Source organism: Halichondria panicea, chromosome 12, assembly GCF_963675165.1.
Source record: "Halichondria panicea chromosome 12, odHalPani1.1, whole genome shotgun sequence".
Taxonomy (NCBI): Eukaryota; Metazoa; Porifera; class Demospongiae; order Suberitida; family Halichondriidae; genus Halichondria; species Halichondria panicea.
In genome coordinates this window covers 2,246,500-2,263,211 of record NC_087388.1, presented here as the reverse complement: position 1 = coordinate 2,263,211, position 16,712 = coordinate 2,246,500, and the positions used below count along the sequence as shown (strand labels likewise).

The following is a 16,712-nucleotide window of genomic DNA, read 5'->3' as shown; positions in this document are numbered from 1 at the left end:
GCTTAAAACAACAAGAAATTTGTCACATGATCACTGTAGGGTAGGAGAAGCAAAACTAGCCACACATTGTGTGATATGCAATGTACGTACAAGATAAATGCAAGCATGTTTCATAGTGAGTGCTATTATATAAATACGCACACTCTAAAAAGAGTGCCTAAAATAATGAAAGCACCGCGGGTGCTGATGTCTCAGTGGAGATGCCAAAGCTACATAACATAAAGCTACTAATAGCTTTTATGCACATGATAAACAATTTAATTTTGCTGCATGCAAAAACTCAGAGAGTGGGTAATGATCAACCATGATTGTTGTTAAAAACGATCGATGCCAAAAGTTCAAGTTTAAAATTAATGGCTGCATTAGCAGAGCCTTGCAGCTCTCTTCTCACTCTTGCAGCTACCAATAGCTAGCGTTCTAGTGCAGAGCTAACTACTAAGTAGAGTAGCAACACTCGGTAAACAAGTTTGGCTACGTGCTCTTCTGAAAAGGCTGCAATGGCATTCCAAGTAAGCAAAACTAGGCATAACTCGAGAACGAAGCATTATTTTGCAAATCCATGAATTAAAATCCAAGTAAACATGACTAGAAGCCTATAGAAACTTGCACTTGATTCATCCTTGAGCAGCTGTAGCAGTCTACACACACACAGACACACAAACACACTACCGTATACCTCGCTTGCGCATGCGCACCGAGGCATAATTATGATCATATGATCGAGGATGTCTGGTAATACACCAGAGATCTCACATTACAGATCCTTAGCTATATAAACAAAACAAAAAAAAACCTGGGGAACTTCCTGAAAATATCCCCCCTGCCACTCCACACCAATGCACATGCACATACATTCATTGTACAAGTATAAATAAACGACTTGGACTTGCAAACATGAATACAACTTTCTCATATTTCAACCAAGGAACTGTCAAACAAAGCAGTAGACATGAGAGGCTACCTCAGCTACATTATTGTGCTGGCAGTCATCATGACCTTGCAGTCAGTAAAAGCTGTTACATTCAATGCTCGGAATCTGAGTGAGTCTGTTTGTATTTCTACTAGTAAAAACTTTATAGTTGCTGGAACGGAGTAGATTGTTAGCTAGCTAAGTGGACTCATAGATTATCTATGGTGCTCAACTGACTGATCTCAAATATAATTATTGTAGGATGCTCTTCTATATACAATATGTACTACCATACTTTATGCACTTTATATAAAAAAATTCTTGCAGAGTTGAAGCAGTCTCCACCAGGACCCACACTAGTGCTCGAGGGACCAAAGACAAAAATTACACTTCGTGTCTCTTCGAACGAGTCTCAATTCGAACAACTTTACTTGAAAGTTACACTCGGAGAATTCCTGATCCCGGTAAATAAAAAAAACTCTAATATCACAGTCATCTACAATAGCTGCACAGACAGCAACAACCCCCAATGGAGCTGCAAAGAAGTCCAAATCACTCTTAGACAGATGAAGGAAGGAGTAAAATTTAAGCAAATGTCTTTTGATCTGTACCGTACCACTAGGTTTAAGTTAAAGTTAGTTTACCATCTCACTGCGATTGACTTGGCTCAACATTCACCAACAACTCTCGGTAAGTATTTCTAGACTATAGGCATTGCATGTATATAGACCATTAGCTACCAGTTATTGTTGTGGTGGTCCCCATACTTTTGCATGGTGACACAAAATGTACAGTTGCATGTGAATATCCAATTGAGTCGTGACAAGTGTATTTCCCAGGTACCACAACTATGGCTACCACAAGTGACACTACCAGCACCAACTCTGGAAGCAACACCGGTGAGACTGAGCTCTAATACTAACAACTAAAAGTAAAGACGCACCCCTTAGAAATATTCATTGTAGTACCATATTCTTCCACACAGAACCACTCAGATGCTCAGGTCCTGCCACTGTAGGGATCATTGTTGCGTTGTCGCTGGTGATCGTGTTCTTAATCGGCGTTCTTGTTTTAGTGCTGTTGTGTGTGTGCTGTCGAAAGGCTGGAGGAGAGACCTAGCTATCAATTTGGTTGGATTGCCACCATCGGAATAAGCAACTTGATAACCCCTTCAATATAACATCGTTGAGCGATAGTGAGACTGAGAGATTAATTTCGGGACTGAGTTGAGAACAGAACGAAGCCCACAAGCAGTGAAGTGTTGCTACATACGTCATCCCTGAGGCTTAACCTAACTATAACTAGACACGTATATAGCTATAATTATGTAGTTACCCTGACATACACTGAACACCTCCTTGTACAAACATACTTTATAATTACCTCAAACATATCCTTTTCATTGTTTATGTGATTGATTAAATGGCTTAACAAGAAACTTTGAATGAGCTTAGTACGATTTTGAAGAATGCAACAGCCTTCCCATAAAACTCGTGAAAGAAGCTTTAGTTTGCAAATCCACGAGTTAAGTATAATTATAAGCTGATATTAAATTTGCACGTAGTCGTATTACAGCCTGATTACACACACACAGTCAGCTTTATCGTACCAATGCTTCCTGTGGCTACTCCCCAAGGTATACCAATCATGCAAAAGGCACAAACCCCCTGGTTAATTCCCTTTTCTGGTTTAATTGTGACATCATATTCACATGGTTTTTGTGGTTTGTGGTTTTCCATGGTCATATATGACACTTCCTGGGTCATTGTACCATGGACTTTGGACTGGACTCTGGACTGAGTGACCAATCTCCTTTACAAACAATTATTTGTGGCTTTGGGAGTACATCATGTTCACGCTTTTGATATTAAAACACAAGAAAGGGAGGCAGTTTTCGATTTCAATAACATAATAATGCATAATTTACCATTGGCTTTACATGTACCTCTTCAAACTGAGGCGATTCATTCAATGAGTAAGAGCTAGCTAATTTACAGAACTAAGACAGAAAACAAATCTGATTTACCAACAGACCAACTACAGGGCATCCGTCTAGAGAGTAGAATACAAAAATAGGTGAGTAGTTGTATAAATGTCAAGATCGAAACATTTATGAAATTGTGCTAATACCATTGTATAGGTAAAAGAATAAGCTACAACATGATTCAAACCCCAAAAGTTGTTGTAGTGGGAACTAATTTTAGCTGATAATAATGGTGATCGTAAAAAAAATGTATGTAACATCGATTATCTCCAGAACTAAAGTATTTCTGGACAAATTTTTATTATCAAAAGTTTGACAATTTATTCAAGCTTACTCTGTGTAATTTTTGGACCTTAGCCGTAAAATTTTCTTCAAATCTCTCCCAAACCGAAATGGCACTAAAAACTAGCAATTTTGAGCACTGCGTGTCTAGCCTATTATTTTTCAACTACGTATACTGTCTCATTAGCAGTTAAAGCAGTCCATGAAAGTGTCTAGTTTGCTTAAACAGCTCATTTTTGTGTCCACACACTCATCGCTCTACCCCTGCTGCGCACGCACATGCAGGTAACCCTCCACACGCTCACTACTGGACCACCACCCCTGAACACTAGACGGCCCGGCCTTACCATCGACACACTCACCACAGAGCGTGTAGACGGATCGTACTTTGACCCCAGCACAGAGTTAGGCGTTGTATTCAACAGTGATTATTTTTATGCAATGCACAATTTAAGTCATGTGCAGAACTGCATGCCAAAAACTGTAGTGGGTAGACACAATGAATACAGTCACTACGCACACGGTCAATTCACGTGAATTTTATTTTTGTTACATAATCAAAATAGTAAACAAATTGAGAAAATGGCTGCGTATGTAGTGTCTCTGGGAGAACTCCTTTCTTGCATGGGCTAAATACTAACTGTGATCAGATGTATAAGGCAGAATTTATGAGAGAGGGAGAGTCAATAAACAAGATCTATTGATGTTTGCACGTCCTGAGCTATTTCCAGCCAGTTTTTTCTGGATAAAGTTTGTAAGAACTCTTGTAGCCGATCACATTTCTTTCCACTGACTGGATATAAAGCGTGTGCACACTGTAAACTTCAGGATTAATAAAGGTGAGAATATAAGTAAGAGGCTCTCCAAGTAGTATATTGTGGAACCTGTCAGAAAAATAAATATCACACGTTTATGAGCCTTACATGTAAACTCCAAGATGTAAACATGTGGGGAAAACTTGATAAAAACATTGCATGCATGCAAATCAAGCTGTGGTTGATGGTAGACTACTAGTACCACACTTCGGGTAGCACAAAAGTAGTTTATTATATGTATCCCCAGAGCTAGGTGAGATTACTTACAATTGTAGTCTGTTTACTGTCATTTTTTGGCTTCGAGCCATTGCTCACAATTTAATGTTGGTATTTTTTCGTTTCCAACACTCTTTCACACAAATATCGACTACAACAACAAGGCGAACACATTGCTATCACATGCTTTAACACTGCATATATAATTATGCTTTGCTTTCTCTCTCAGATATGATACTCATTGCCAGCTAGGCATCGAGGTACAAAGGTGTCAAGTACCTTAGTTATATCGTGACGGCAAGCCTGGCAAACATTCAATACACATGGGTGCAGCGCCAGTATGTATGTCTTTGTATGGTTTTTTTGATGGATTATACTATTTTGATGGTGTACCGCTCATCAAAACAAAGTGTGCAAGACAAAGTTTGCACTTTTTGGCAAAGAGGATTGTTTCCCGACTCATCCTTGTACCTGACGCCATCTCACTCTAGTCTAGACAATGTTATTGTTACTGTGTGATATTACTGTACTGTTTTTGCATGCAGTACTAGATTGTATTCACCTGCTGTGTGCTGTAACACTACTGTTAGCCTCGATTCCAAGCCGCTGAGAAAGGCGGCCTGGTATACACTGTTTACGCATGCGCCAGAATTACCCAGAATCTGGGTAATCGTAAATTGCAGTATATTTATCAGTATTCTTATTCCGCATTAGTTTGTAAAACATTGATATCCGTTTCATTTATAATGATGTCATTGAAAAAAGAAATCTAGTCCAAGTTGTGTAATGGCTGCTACCTTCTCTTCTGCTCTCGCGTACGCGTTATCCTGTGTTGGAAAACCAGGTCTAGTCTTGAAAGACAAGCAGCTGGAGGGGTTGAAGTGTCTGTACGCTGGTGTTTATGTGGGTACCGGCTATGGCAAGTCCCAGAGCAAGTCCATCTGCTTTCCAGACACTCCCTTTCTTGATTGATGTGAAGCTTGACAGGACCAGTGCACCTCTCTCTGAAAGAAGTGTAGTGATGGTGATTTCTCCTCTTGTTTCTGAGTGAAGCCATCTTCAAAGTGTTGGTGTGTCTGTTCGACGTTCAGTGCCATTCTCTCTGAGATCTGGAAGGAAGTATTGTTGTGACATTTGCCGAAAATTGGTCACAGAGTAAATACGTGGTATCTGATCCGAGAACTGTGTGGCCTGAATGTGTTTACAATCCGAGGGACTTGTGTGTATCCGATCCGAGGGACTTGTTGCTTGAGTGTGTATCCGGACTTGTTGCTTGAGTGTGTATTAATGGATAGTGCTTTCAATGGTAAATCTATTGTGTAAATCAATAAGTAGTCCTCACATTATGTTACGTCACAGCCACTGTACTTATCCACATTTATTTTTTACCCACAGGTTTAACTAATTTCTTATGAGATTAACTTGTCGCCTGAGTGTGTATCCGATCCGAGCCTCAAGTTAATGAATAAATCTACAGAGCTGATGTTTTACTTAGCTGTCTCTGTCTACAGTATATACAGAGAGGTAGCCTCTTCTTTTTCTTTTTTCTGTTCTTTATCACAATAACTGTTTTAACGTTCAATGAGATAAAATACGGTAAATAATAAATTAATTGTCCACCCACGCGCTAACAGTAAATACCAGGCCCACTATTCAAGGGGCTGGAGTCGAGGCTACACTACTGTTTTCGATATTTGTGACAGGGCCTAGGAAAACAACCCTTATGGAGCAAACTAATAATGTTCAGTACACTACAAAGTAAAATATTAGAGCTATTTTAGGATTTTGGTTTTCTTTCATAAGAAGTAACTTCAACATCTCCTCTAACTTAAAAAAAAAATTTTTTATCCGAAAATTTTTTTGTATAGCCGTTACAAGGCAGCCATTGAATTTTTTCATGCCAGGCTGTTCTTGCATGCGGATAGAACTTGGAACATTAGTTTCTCAAAACGGTAGGTCAATACTGTCCCCCTTTCACCCGAAAATATTTTGAGGTAGGAAGGTGCAAAGTGAGTGATATTGTAATCAATTTGAAGCTTAAGCACTGCTTTATTTAATTAAGCAATAAAATACAATTAATTAGTTTGCTCCATAAGGGTTGTTTTCCTAGGCCCTGTCACATTTGTGGCATTGTGGTCTTGATTACAGCTGATTATTGCTGACCCCATATCTCAGGATTCCTACCCCTGCACAACTTCATTTTTTTTTTGCATTGTAAGAAGTTTTTGATGGCCAACCCATCAACAAAATTGCTTTGTCAGAAAAAAGATATCACCAAAAGTCTGGGGGGTACCAATTATTGGCTGAGTGTGGTATCTGGCTCTCTCAACCGTCTTGTGATGTAACTTGGAAGCTATGATTTAGTGCATGCAAAGTAGGCATATGTAGGTACTCTCAGTAGAAGTCAAGTACAGTGCAAGTAAAGTATGGCACTGGTATGAGTGCATGAATATTTAATTAGTATTGACCGCAATCTCTTTCTCTAACAGGAAATTGAACTTCCTCTAAAAATAAAACTATACATAATTATTTATATTGGCATCCTGTCCACGTGCGTAGTGACTGTATTGATCTAAATTTAGACAACTGGGGAAAAGTACCTGGGACTTTTCAAAAGCACCTAGATCTGTATGATAGCTATAGCTAGCTACTTCAATAAAAGCAACCTGATCCAAGGCAAAATAATGAATACCAAGAAAAGAAGAACATGCCTGGAAACAAGCTCAGCTACTTACTTGTGGTCATAACCCTGGCTATCTTTGTGCTACAAGCACAAGCAGACACAGGTACTAGATCTATGGCTAGCTATACATGTAGCTTAGCTGTATAGCTAACACTGTAAACAATGTGCACAATACATGCAATGCCATCTTCTACTGTACTAGTACTAAACTTCTTGCAGATCAAGAACAGGATCCAGCTGGAGATACAATATTCCTTAATGTGAACAAGACAAAAATCACCTTCAAGATCACCTCAAAGGATTCGTCCCTCCGAAACCTCGTTCTGAATGTGGCGGTCGGAACATTTCGTGTACATCGAGAAAAGCCTCGAGGCAGTTACACTGTTACCTATAATAGTTGTAAAGACAGTAACCAACCCACATGGCAGTGTATGGAGGCACAAATAACGCTGTGGAGAAGAAAACACAGATTCCAGAGCATTTCATTCAGCCTCTACAATATATCATCATTTAGGAAAGTGAAGACTCTTTCCACAATTAAACTCCAGCGCCATCGACCACCTACTACTACTGGTGAGTGTCACTGTTGACAAGCAAGTATATATATAGCATTGCCACAGTAGATCTAGCGATAGTGGGGATCTTTTTATTTAACCTTACAACCATGCAGGCCCCACTGACCAGACACCAACTACTGCTAGTATTGTCGTCAATACTGACAGTAACAAAGGTACGTTTCACAATTAACTTCTAGCTAATTGCCTTAATTCGCCTCTTAATAATATTATTATGGTCAATTATATAAAATAATATGTTCTATTTGCAGGAGCTCTTGATTCTGCTTCCATGGGACTAATCATTGCCGTAGCTGTTTGTGTGCTGATCATCGTGGCTCTAATAGCAACATTAGCTATGGTGGTGGTGTACATGAAGAGGAACAAAAAAGTAAGTGTTTAAGTAAGTAGTAACCAAAGGCAATACATAGATGTACACTATCCCCTCCCCTGGAACAACATGCACATTTTGAAGAACACATGAATACTGTCTGTACGTGTCATGACATTTGTACGTATTTTTGCAGATTTCCACTCAGCAAGATCCAGAGCAGCCAGTCCACAGCCAACTAGACAGTCAACAGCTTGCATCTGACTAAGGGACTGGAGAACCCATTCAATAGCATTGTTGAGTGTCAGCAATTTCAGTGACTGAATTGAGAACTGAAGCACACGAGCAGTGAAGACAATTGTGCTGTTACATCATCCCTGATACTCAACCTTGTACTGACTAACTATATTATAGTAGTTACATATATGTACGTATATTATTGCTTTGGAAAATTTTATTTTTGTATACTCTTATGAGTAGTTATTATGCTCAATTAAATATTTCGTATTCTAATAGTACAGCTCAGGATAGTGACGTTGAAGCTATTGCGGTAGAATAGTTTTAATTTTCGTATGATAATTATGCTCTACAATACAAAACTAAATACGAAAATAACCCGCTATACGGTGGAGTGTGTGAGGGTCAATGGCTTAAAACATGTTTTGGCAGGAGAAGCAAGAGTAGCCACTGGAATTGTATGTTATGTACCATAATAAATTATTCCACAAGCAGGTTTCATAAGTATAATTATATATATAGTGAGTGCTACCTGTGATAGTTTTAGTACATGTAATACTTACGTAGCCTATAACTAGGAGCATGCAGAGCATGTTTGGGGCGAGCAAGCAATTTGTGTATTTGTTGTACAGTACAGTGCATGATGTGGTAATTTAGGAAATGAAATGAAATCAGTAACAGTAATTGTGGAACAGTGAATATAAACGAGTAGTCTGATTCAGTGGATTAGATATGACTGTGCCAGCTGTATACCCGTGACAATTATTCTGAGTGGTGTAGGGTTGTTGTGGTCTTTGACTGTGGTGTAACATCAAGGTGAAACATATGTATGAGTGAAAGTTCAGCATGAAAGAGCTGGCTATGCAAACTAACATGAGGAGCAAGGTTAGGAGCAAGGAGATATTATCACTTCTTGCTGGACCCAAATTACAAGATAGTATACTGTGAACAATCCTTGCCGGGTAAGTAAGCTACTCTGACCTGTTGTAAGCGTGCCTGTGTGGCCTCAGAAGTTTCCATCTGAGCTGGTCTGACCTGCATGCCGTAGTGCTATATTGTCTAAAGGTGCCTGTGCAACTTCAGAAGTCTCCATCTGAGCTGCTCTGACCTGCTGTAGTGACTGGTTTCGATCTATGTTTTGTCCTGTTGAGCTAGCAGGTTTATTATCACAAAAACACAAGACTTGGAAGTGAAACATGGCAAGTAAGCTGCTGTGACCTCCTGCAGGCGTGCCTGTGTGATCTTAGGCTCAGAAGGTCCCCATCTGAGCTGCTTTGACCTGCTGTACGTAGGCGTGCTTGTAGCCTCAAGAGTCTCTGTGTCTTGTCTGAGCCTTCGTTCCTGAGTGTAGCTAGCTCTTGTGCCCATGCGCAGCTTTCACATAAAAGTTGGTAAAGGGTCTCATGAGTACAAAAAACAAATATCGTGCCGGTCCATGACACACACACACACACACACACACACACACAAAATTGCAACGTTCATCACTAGGAAGGGACTCGCTTTGCTCGCCCCAATTATCTGCACAAAAATATTATCGGCCTCGAGTATAAAGTACATCACTGGCGGTCTGTTATCGAGGCTGAAATAATATCACCCACGCATTACGCATTTTGTGGTTTGTTTTAATTGCATTCCAACGGGACAGTGACGTCTGTGTAGAGCCTGAACTACAACCTGTAAGTGGTGAAGAACTAATCTGGCTGTCATCAAACGTCCAAGACTATAGACAAAGAGCAGTGTACCCATATATTCACCAAGGAATAATGGGGGGGGGGATCCCCAGGGTACTTTCAAAGTTACATGGGATGTGAGCTTCTTATATGGTTACACAGGATGGTTCATTGAGGAATAATGGGGGGGTCCCTGGGTAAATTTTAAGTGTATGTGTTTTTACTACATGTAGCTAGCTGCGTGTCTTAGGACTAAACTATACATGTACATGTATTTTATATACCCTTCACGAGTGCATGAAGATTTGGCACAACTGATATGCAATTAACATTCATTAATTACGTACTTAGGATAGACAAAAAGGGCAGTGTACCTATTCATCAAAAAGTAATGGTGGGGAAATCCCCGGGTCGTTCTAGTGTAATAATTAAATTGCCTGCAAGTCACGTGATGATGAGCCTTTATGTGGCTAAGCAGGGTGATTGGAGTTTTATGTATTTTATGTACGTACATGTATATACTAGCTGTACGTGCATGTAAGACTATTATTAGATTCAAACTAATTTCTGTAATACGTAGCTATAATTATTAATCAATGCATGCATGCATATAAAATATGTTTGGCCTTGCTATAAGCAGGCCGGTATACGACTGAGCTAAATTTAATGTGTTACTACACACGTCAGCCTAATGTAACACACGACCTATTCATACACATAATTATACCGGCCAGCTTTGACTAGCAACTATATATACGCACTTGTACAAAGATACCCAGCAGGGAATGCAATTATAAACAGAACCTAAAAAACCTAACAACAGCAGCTAGTTGCTATCATATACCTCGTCCAGGCCAATACACTAGCACTTGTAGTGATTCGGGTACGCATGTCAGACCTCTTCTGGGTGTTGGTACTCTTCCTAACGAGCTCTTGTCAGTTGATAATACTTATTTATATATTATAGACAAAGGGCAGTGTACCTATTCATTAAGGGGAAAAAATCCCTGGGTTTTTTCAAGTGCAATAATTAAATTGCTCTCAAATTGTGACATGGGACGTGTGAGCCTCTTATGTGGTTACACAGGGTGATTCATCAAGAAATAATGTGGGCTGGAAATCCGTGGGTAATTAGTAATGTACGTACATGTATATACTAGCTAGTTGCGTGTCTTAGGACTAACTTAATAGCTATATACCCTAGCTGCTTCACGAGTGCATGAAAATATATTCAGCCTTTGGCACAGAATATAAGCAATTAATACAACTTACATACCATTGTGATAGTTTACATATAGCCTATTATAGATTAAAGAACAGTGTACCTATTAGGAATAATGGGAGAGAAATCCCTGGGGCTTATTTAAATTGCCTGTACGTTACTGACTCTGAGCCTCTTATGTAGTTTAGACAGGGTGATTTATCATCAGGAATAATGGGGGGAGATCCCTGGTTCTTTCAAGTGTAATAATTAAATTGCCTGTAAGTTACGTGATGATGTGAGTTAGCCTCTTACGTGGTTAAAAGCATGCAGGCTGAGTGATTGCATTTCAGAGTTTATGAACGTACATGTAATATATACTAGCTATGTCTGTTTGGACTATTACTATCTGTTAGCTATAATTATATGTAGTTTAACGAAAATTGATCGATGCATGGCCTCAAATAAATCCTTCTCATAGTGAGTACCTGCTACATGTATATACGACTGAGCTAAGACAATACCACACACGTACATCAGCTTGATGTAACACATAATTATAGGAATAACACATGTACATGTACAAAGATACCCAGGGAATACATGATCTATACCTAAAAAACCTAGCAACAGCGGTTCCTTTAAGCTATCATAATAATGATGAAGCCCACATTATACCTAAAAAGCATCCCCACACAAACACTCCCTAACCACATCAGGAGTGCATGAATAACATGTATAGATTGTGAATATAGGCACACTGTAACAGTAGAAGCCCTTAGTTCACCTTGTGCTTATAATTGTCTAGTCCAGTGTAAACGTTACCTGGAAAGCAGGGGTAGTTTCAACCAAAGGTCAAACAACAAGTGCAGGGTTATCCACACTAGTTAGTGTACCCTATAAATCACAGTATTCTCATTCAAATTTCTGCCCTATCAACTTTTGATGGTACGGTAGTGGGCTACACGAGTGACAAAGAATTAGGGTTCGATTCTAGATCAGCACAGCTAGTACACAACAGGTGGGTATGGGGTTATCAACACTAGTCAACGAAATACTAAGTGATAATATTCCAGAGCAGCACAGTATTATAATACAACAAGTGAGTACAGGATTATTCAACCTAGTCAATACCGTATTACTAGAATATTTTACAGGTGAAAAAACCTTTGCGATCGAATGAGCCAAATCAGCAGAAAAGTTGACCCTTTGCAATCTAACTATTGCGTTCTGGCAAGGATCGTGTGCATTTACTAGGTTTTGCGGATTTTATTGTTGCGAATTGATCAACCGTCACAAAGTTCGCAAATGTTTGATGCTCGCAAAACATTCTAGTAATACGGTACCCTATACAGGGAAACAGGATGCCTATCATACTTCGCAAAATTATAAATCTAGGGTACGATCAGGACACACAGGCCAATATACACTATTATGATACACTATTATACATGTAGGACCCATAAATTATGCCTTGAAAAAAACCATTCCACATCTTTCCTAGATGTTCCTAGCCAATGAACTGTGAAATTCTACCATGTGCAGTGTGAAACCATTAAGCCAAACTATATGTTCGCAATTAATGTACGTGGAATTAGAGAAAAGAGGAAGAAATTAAGTGATCAAAAACAGAATGATGGCAAAGTATGAGGGATAACTCCCAATTAGTGTCCGAGCTCGGACACCCACAATGCCTGCATGGGTGGTCCAATAAGATTACACAACAAAAAAACTACTACAGTGGAACCTTTACACCGATAACAACTCCCCACTATGTGATTAGTGCAGACAGCAGTTTTGATAGGTGTGACAGATCGGATTACACAAGAATCAAATCTCTATGCACCGACTTGAGTGTGTTTAACAGAGCCATAAGCCATAATTCCCAGGGAATTATTGGAGATCGATACAAATGATATAATGACTGTTACTAGCTCTAGTTAGTCAATTAAAAGTGGAATCTATATTACACATACATGTACAACTTGAGTACGGAGTGAAGGACCTGTTACAGCATCAGTAAAACCAAATGAGGGATAGAATAGTGTGTTAACAGTTAATTATAGTGGGAACATTATCTAACACACAAGTGTACAAATGAGTGAGGGGACAACTTCCTCCCAATACCTTATAGATAGGACAACAAAGTGTGAGGATTATTACGATCCATCACTATAATATAGACGTCACCATAATGCACGACTATTAAATAGCCTAGTTAATTGGACTGTGTAGTTATTGACAGAAATGCTATTAACTCTAGGGGTAAGTACACACAAACACATACTATATAATTAGTGCATGGGAAAGATTAAAACCACCAACCTAATATTTATAAGTGTAAACAGGAGTGCATAATTTATGGATGCACTCTTGTTGAGTTAGGCAAGCAAATGTTTCTATGTGTGGGATTACATATCATGTAACCTGGCCCTGACTAATCTAGACACTCACGCTGACAGGTTGGCTCAGAGTCACTCCACAGCCCCTCCATGATGTCAAGGTCCACTACACAGGTAAGGGTGGCAAGTCCTACTAGATGATGGCCCACAGAGCAGGAATACGAAGCCAGAGTGCCGTTCTCAATCCTGGCTATCTCAGAGCCGTCAGGAGACGTGTAGGCTACGAATCCTGCCACGGGAGCTTGTAAGCCAGGGCAGAGGATGGCTGTAGTGCATGGGGAAGGAAGGAAGGAATATGTGGTTTAGTGATCGGCATATAATTATACTACCATAGTTGTTAGGGTGCATGCATGCACAGCGATGTGCTCACACTGGTTAGTGGAAATTGTACCAATCACCTCTAACAACCTATATGGTAGTATGCCGATCACTAATTAACTATGTACGTGGTCTATAGATATAAAAATACATAGCACGTACAACTGTATAAGAATTAATCAATCAGGTAAGGATCATCCCGTTTGAACACCAGGTTTGAGTATCAGTGAAAGATCACAATATAGTTGGTAAAGATCGTTATAGTCATATACATAATTTATGCACATCTTATCAATGGGTACAGGATCATCACATTTAAAATCCTCTCTATACCTAGTACTCTAACAGCATATTGGACCAAAGTCCAAAACTAAGTCATGCAGTAATGCTCACTATATATATATGTCACGAGTAGACATTTCAAGATTTTCTGACTTGCACGAGTGTATATTATTGTGACTTGAGTTAATGATCGACAATTTATTTAACATAATTAACTCACATTCACAACTGACAGGGTCCCCATTCCATACACCAGTCACTGTTCCATCTATTACAATCGAATTTGTACAATTTCTCATTCCGGTACCGTTAGCTAGGTAACCTTGGTTACACGTGTACAAAGCCGTCGTACCATAGTTGTATAAAGGAAATGGGTCTGGTGTGTAGTTGATCACTCCGAGGAGATTTTCAGTTGACAAGCCATTGCATCTTATGGCTGCAACAATGGAGAAAACGGAATCACTGTAATTATTGAAATACAGTGTATATGCACAATGCAGTCAAAATAATGATTATTAATTATGATGATTTCCCGTGCAGACAGGCAATCAACTAAACCATTAATTGCCACTGATATCAACTGTTAAACATGCTTCTATACAGAATCAATGGAAATTAAGTCAGTTTTCAGTATAGTACAGACTGCATGTTAATTTAAAATTTGCTGGCATCTAGATATTCAAGAGCACAACCAGCACCACCACCGAGTACACCTACACTAGTGACTAAGTCACGCAGTATTTACATACGGATGAAGAAGAAGCATTCCATACTCTTATATATAGGCACACACATTTGTGCATGACTTATTCACACCTGCTCTAGCTAATTATATATTCCTACAGCATATAAAAATAACAGAACGTTGTACTATAAGAAACTCACGAATACAAATTGGTCTGTTTCCTGGGTTCCAAAAGGTGACACGGGAGAGAATATTAATTACACAAGTGACAGATAAAACTTGTGACAACGCATAGCCAGTATTGCACGAGTAATTGGCAATTGTCCCCGCAGTGAAGACAGCCTGTGAGTAGGTCACCACTCCATTCCCAATAGTCAGTGGATTACAAGCCAGCACCTCTGTATAAGAACAACAATTCATACAGTTATTATATTAGAGTGTAACTTTGCAGGTTGGTTACTGGCGCATGTTGTGCATAATTATGAGGAGACCGTAGCGGGAAGAAAAATGTCCTTTCTTAGTGATGTCCTTGTGACAAAATATTACCCTTGAATAAAAGATAGAAGTTCCTAAATTTACTACTGGCCTTGTGGAGAAGCATAATAGTTAGAGAGTACATGAATACTATACATGTACATAAATGCACGTGCAGTTTATTTCCTGAATTACTTGTATAGGTATATAAACGGCAGTCGAGGAAGGTTACCGAGTTTGAGATAGTGCAACAACTATGACTCACAAACATATTTGAGCGCAAGCTAGTATACGGCCGCGGGTTACTGTAGTTAAGCTGTGACTCACCTTCACAAGTGACCTCGGAATTACTCCATCTACCAGTAACGGTGCCGTCATTCCCATCCAAGCACGTCCGTACTCCACTGGCAGTCGGCTCGTAACCAAGGGAACAATTGTAAGTCGCTACTGTGGAATACTCGTACCTAGATAACGCTGAGATTTCAGTTGAGTAGATAATGTTTCCATTGAGACCCAGTTCAAATATCAGGTTGCATTGGGTGACTGCAGAGGGTAAAGGTGAGATTTTGAGACTGCAAAAACGGCATGGACAGTGTATATTATAATTGCCCAATTGAGGTCACTCTGTAAGCACGTCACCCTCCAAAATACAGTCAGGTTAATAGGCCTTCAATTTACGACTTGTGGTAGCAGTCCCACCCCCCCTTTATTTCACCCACTGTGTTTTTTCAGTGCATAAGAGTGTGGACTCAATATAATTATAAGGTTCTACTAACAGAGGAACTGCAACCTTTACTAGAGGTTATGCGGATCCACCCATTTCCCGGGCCAAATTTATATAAGGGGAAATGGTTACATACGTTCGCCATTTTGAGTGGCAAAAAGATGAAGTGGAAAAGCGGTAGAATTTATTTGGGACAGTTTTCAGCTCTATACCGATACAATTAAGGAAAGTCATCACAATTACTTTCAAAAACTCGAGCAGAGTGTTATAGCTATATATCATGTCAAGAAAAGGAGAATAGACAACAAGACAATGGATGAACCATACGCACCAATTGACTGAATTGTATGTAGTAAGCTATCGTATTGCTTGAAATAATTATATCATTATGCAAGCAAAAAATCAATTTTAAGGCTCAAACATTCCGCTGTTAATTTATTTCCTCGATTAAATGCCACGGTTTCAATAGGCCTCGACTAAACGCCAATGATAATTATTGTGAAATATGCGGCATGCATGGTAGCCGCTCATATAAAATTAAGACATAATTTTATGAAAACTGTATTCACTGACTGACAGACAACATTTCCAGTGTCTCACTGTACTTACCAATGCAGGATGACTGGTTATTGGTCCACTCCACTGACAAAGAACCACCTGAAATCACACCTACACAGCTACGAGTTTGACTTCCAGTCAGCGTGTAACCAGGGAAACAGTCGTAGAATGCCATTGTGCCTTCGAAGCGGCTATCATTAGAGTAAGTGACATTGCCATTGTTCAGGGTCAAGAGATCACAAGCCACTGTGTGTGTGTGGGGGGGGGGGGGATACACTGTTATTAGGGATTATTTCTAGATACCCCATGCATGACTATAGCTATCTGCTAGGTGGTACTGATAAAAAAATATTCTGCACTGCTTAAATCGTAATTAACGATCA

The 16,712-nt window shown here is 39.4% G+C and overlaps 3 protein-coding genes across 6 annotated transcripts in view; 2 read left to right on the top strand and 1 right to left on the bottom strand.

Moving 5' to 3' along the window:
* LOC135345679 (uncharacterized) overlaps positions 1–16,712 on the bottom strand; it is an 81,151-nt gene that overhangs the window by 54,070 nt on the left and 10,369 nt on the right. For all 3 annotated transcript variants that reach the window (XM_064543103.1, XM_064543102.1, XM_064543104.1), the window contains 5 exons: positions 16,381–16,575; positions 15,375–15,590; positions 14,774–14,971; positions 14,109–14,324; positions 13,341–13,553 (listed from right to left, as the gene is read on the bottom strand). In XM_064543103.1, coding sequence (XP_064399173.1) covers positions 13,341–13,553; positions 14,109–14,324; positions 14,774–14,971; positions 15,375–15,590; positions 16,381–16,575 — 1,038 coding nt within the window. The remainder of the gene's footprint in view (positions 1–13,340; positions 13,554–14,108; positions 14,325–14,773; positions 14,972–15,374; positions 15,591–16,380; positions 16,576–16,712) is intronic.
* Positions 217–2,363, top strand: LOC135345710 (uncharacterized). 2 transcript variants are annotated; one of them, XM_064543155.1, is made up of 5 exons: positions 217–1,040; positions 1,238–1,374; positions 1,424–1,600; positions 1,750–1,809; positions 1,896–2,363. In XM_064543155.1, exons 1-5 carry the CDS (start codon positions 895–897, stop codon positions 2,027–2,029), a joined length of 654 nt encoding a protein of 217 aa, XP_064399225.1. In that variant the 5' UTR covers positions 217–894; the 3' UTR covers positions 2,030–2,363. The 2 variants fall into 2 exon arrangements, with proteins under 2 accessions (XP_064399225.1, XP_064399226.1); XM_064543156.1 differs by having other exon boundaries at positions 219–1,040; positions 1,238–1,600; positions 1,896–2,362.
* LOC135345708 (uncharacterized) lies at positions 6,804–8,288 on the top strand. Its single transcript, XM_064543150.1, has 5 exons — positions 6,804–6,993; positions 7,110–7,463; positions 7,561–7,620; positions 7,717–7,835; positions 7,972–8,288. The coding sequence occupies exons 1-5, from the start codon at positions 6,915–6,917 to the stop codon at positions 8,041–8,043; spliced, it is 684 nt and encodes a 227-aa protein (XP_064399220.1). The 5' UTR covers positions 6,804–6,914; the 3' UTR covers positions 8,044–8,288.

What these genes read in the sequence shown, in the direction of transcription:
- LOC135345710 (XM_064543155.1), top strand. Translation starts at nt 895, where the DNA reads ATGAATACAACTTTCTCATATTTCAACCAAGGAACTGTCAAACAAAGC. An exon ending in ACATTCACCAACAACTCTCG is followed by an intron (nt 1,601 to 1,749) that starts GTAAGTATTTCT and finishes TGTATTTCCCAG; the next exon opens with GTACCACAACTATGGCTACC. An exon ending in CAACTCTGGAAGCAACACCG is followed by an intron (nt 1,810 to 1,895) that starts GTGAGACTGAGC and finishes TCTTCCACACAG; the next exon opens with AACCACTCAGATGCTCAGGT.
- LOC135345708 (XM_064543150.1), top strand. Translation starts at nt 6,915, where the DNA reads ATGCCTGGAAACAAGCTCAGCTACTTACTTGTGGTCATAACCCTGGCT. An exon ending in ACAAGCACAAGCAGACACAG is followed by an intron (nt 6,994 to 7,109) that starts GTACTAGATCTA and finishes AACTTCTTGCAG; the next exon opens with ATCAAGAACAGGATCCAGCT. An exon ending in ACATGAAGAGGAACAAAAAA is followed by an intron (nt 7,836 to 7,971) that starts GTAAGTGTTTAA and finishes GTATTTTTGCAG; the next exon opens with ATTTCCACTCAGCAAGATCC.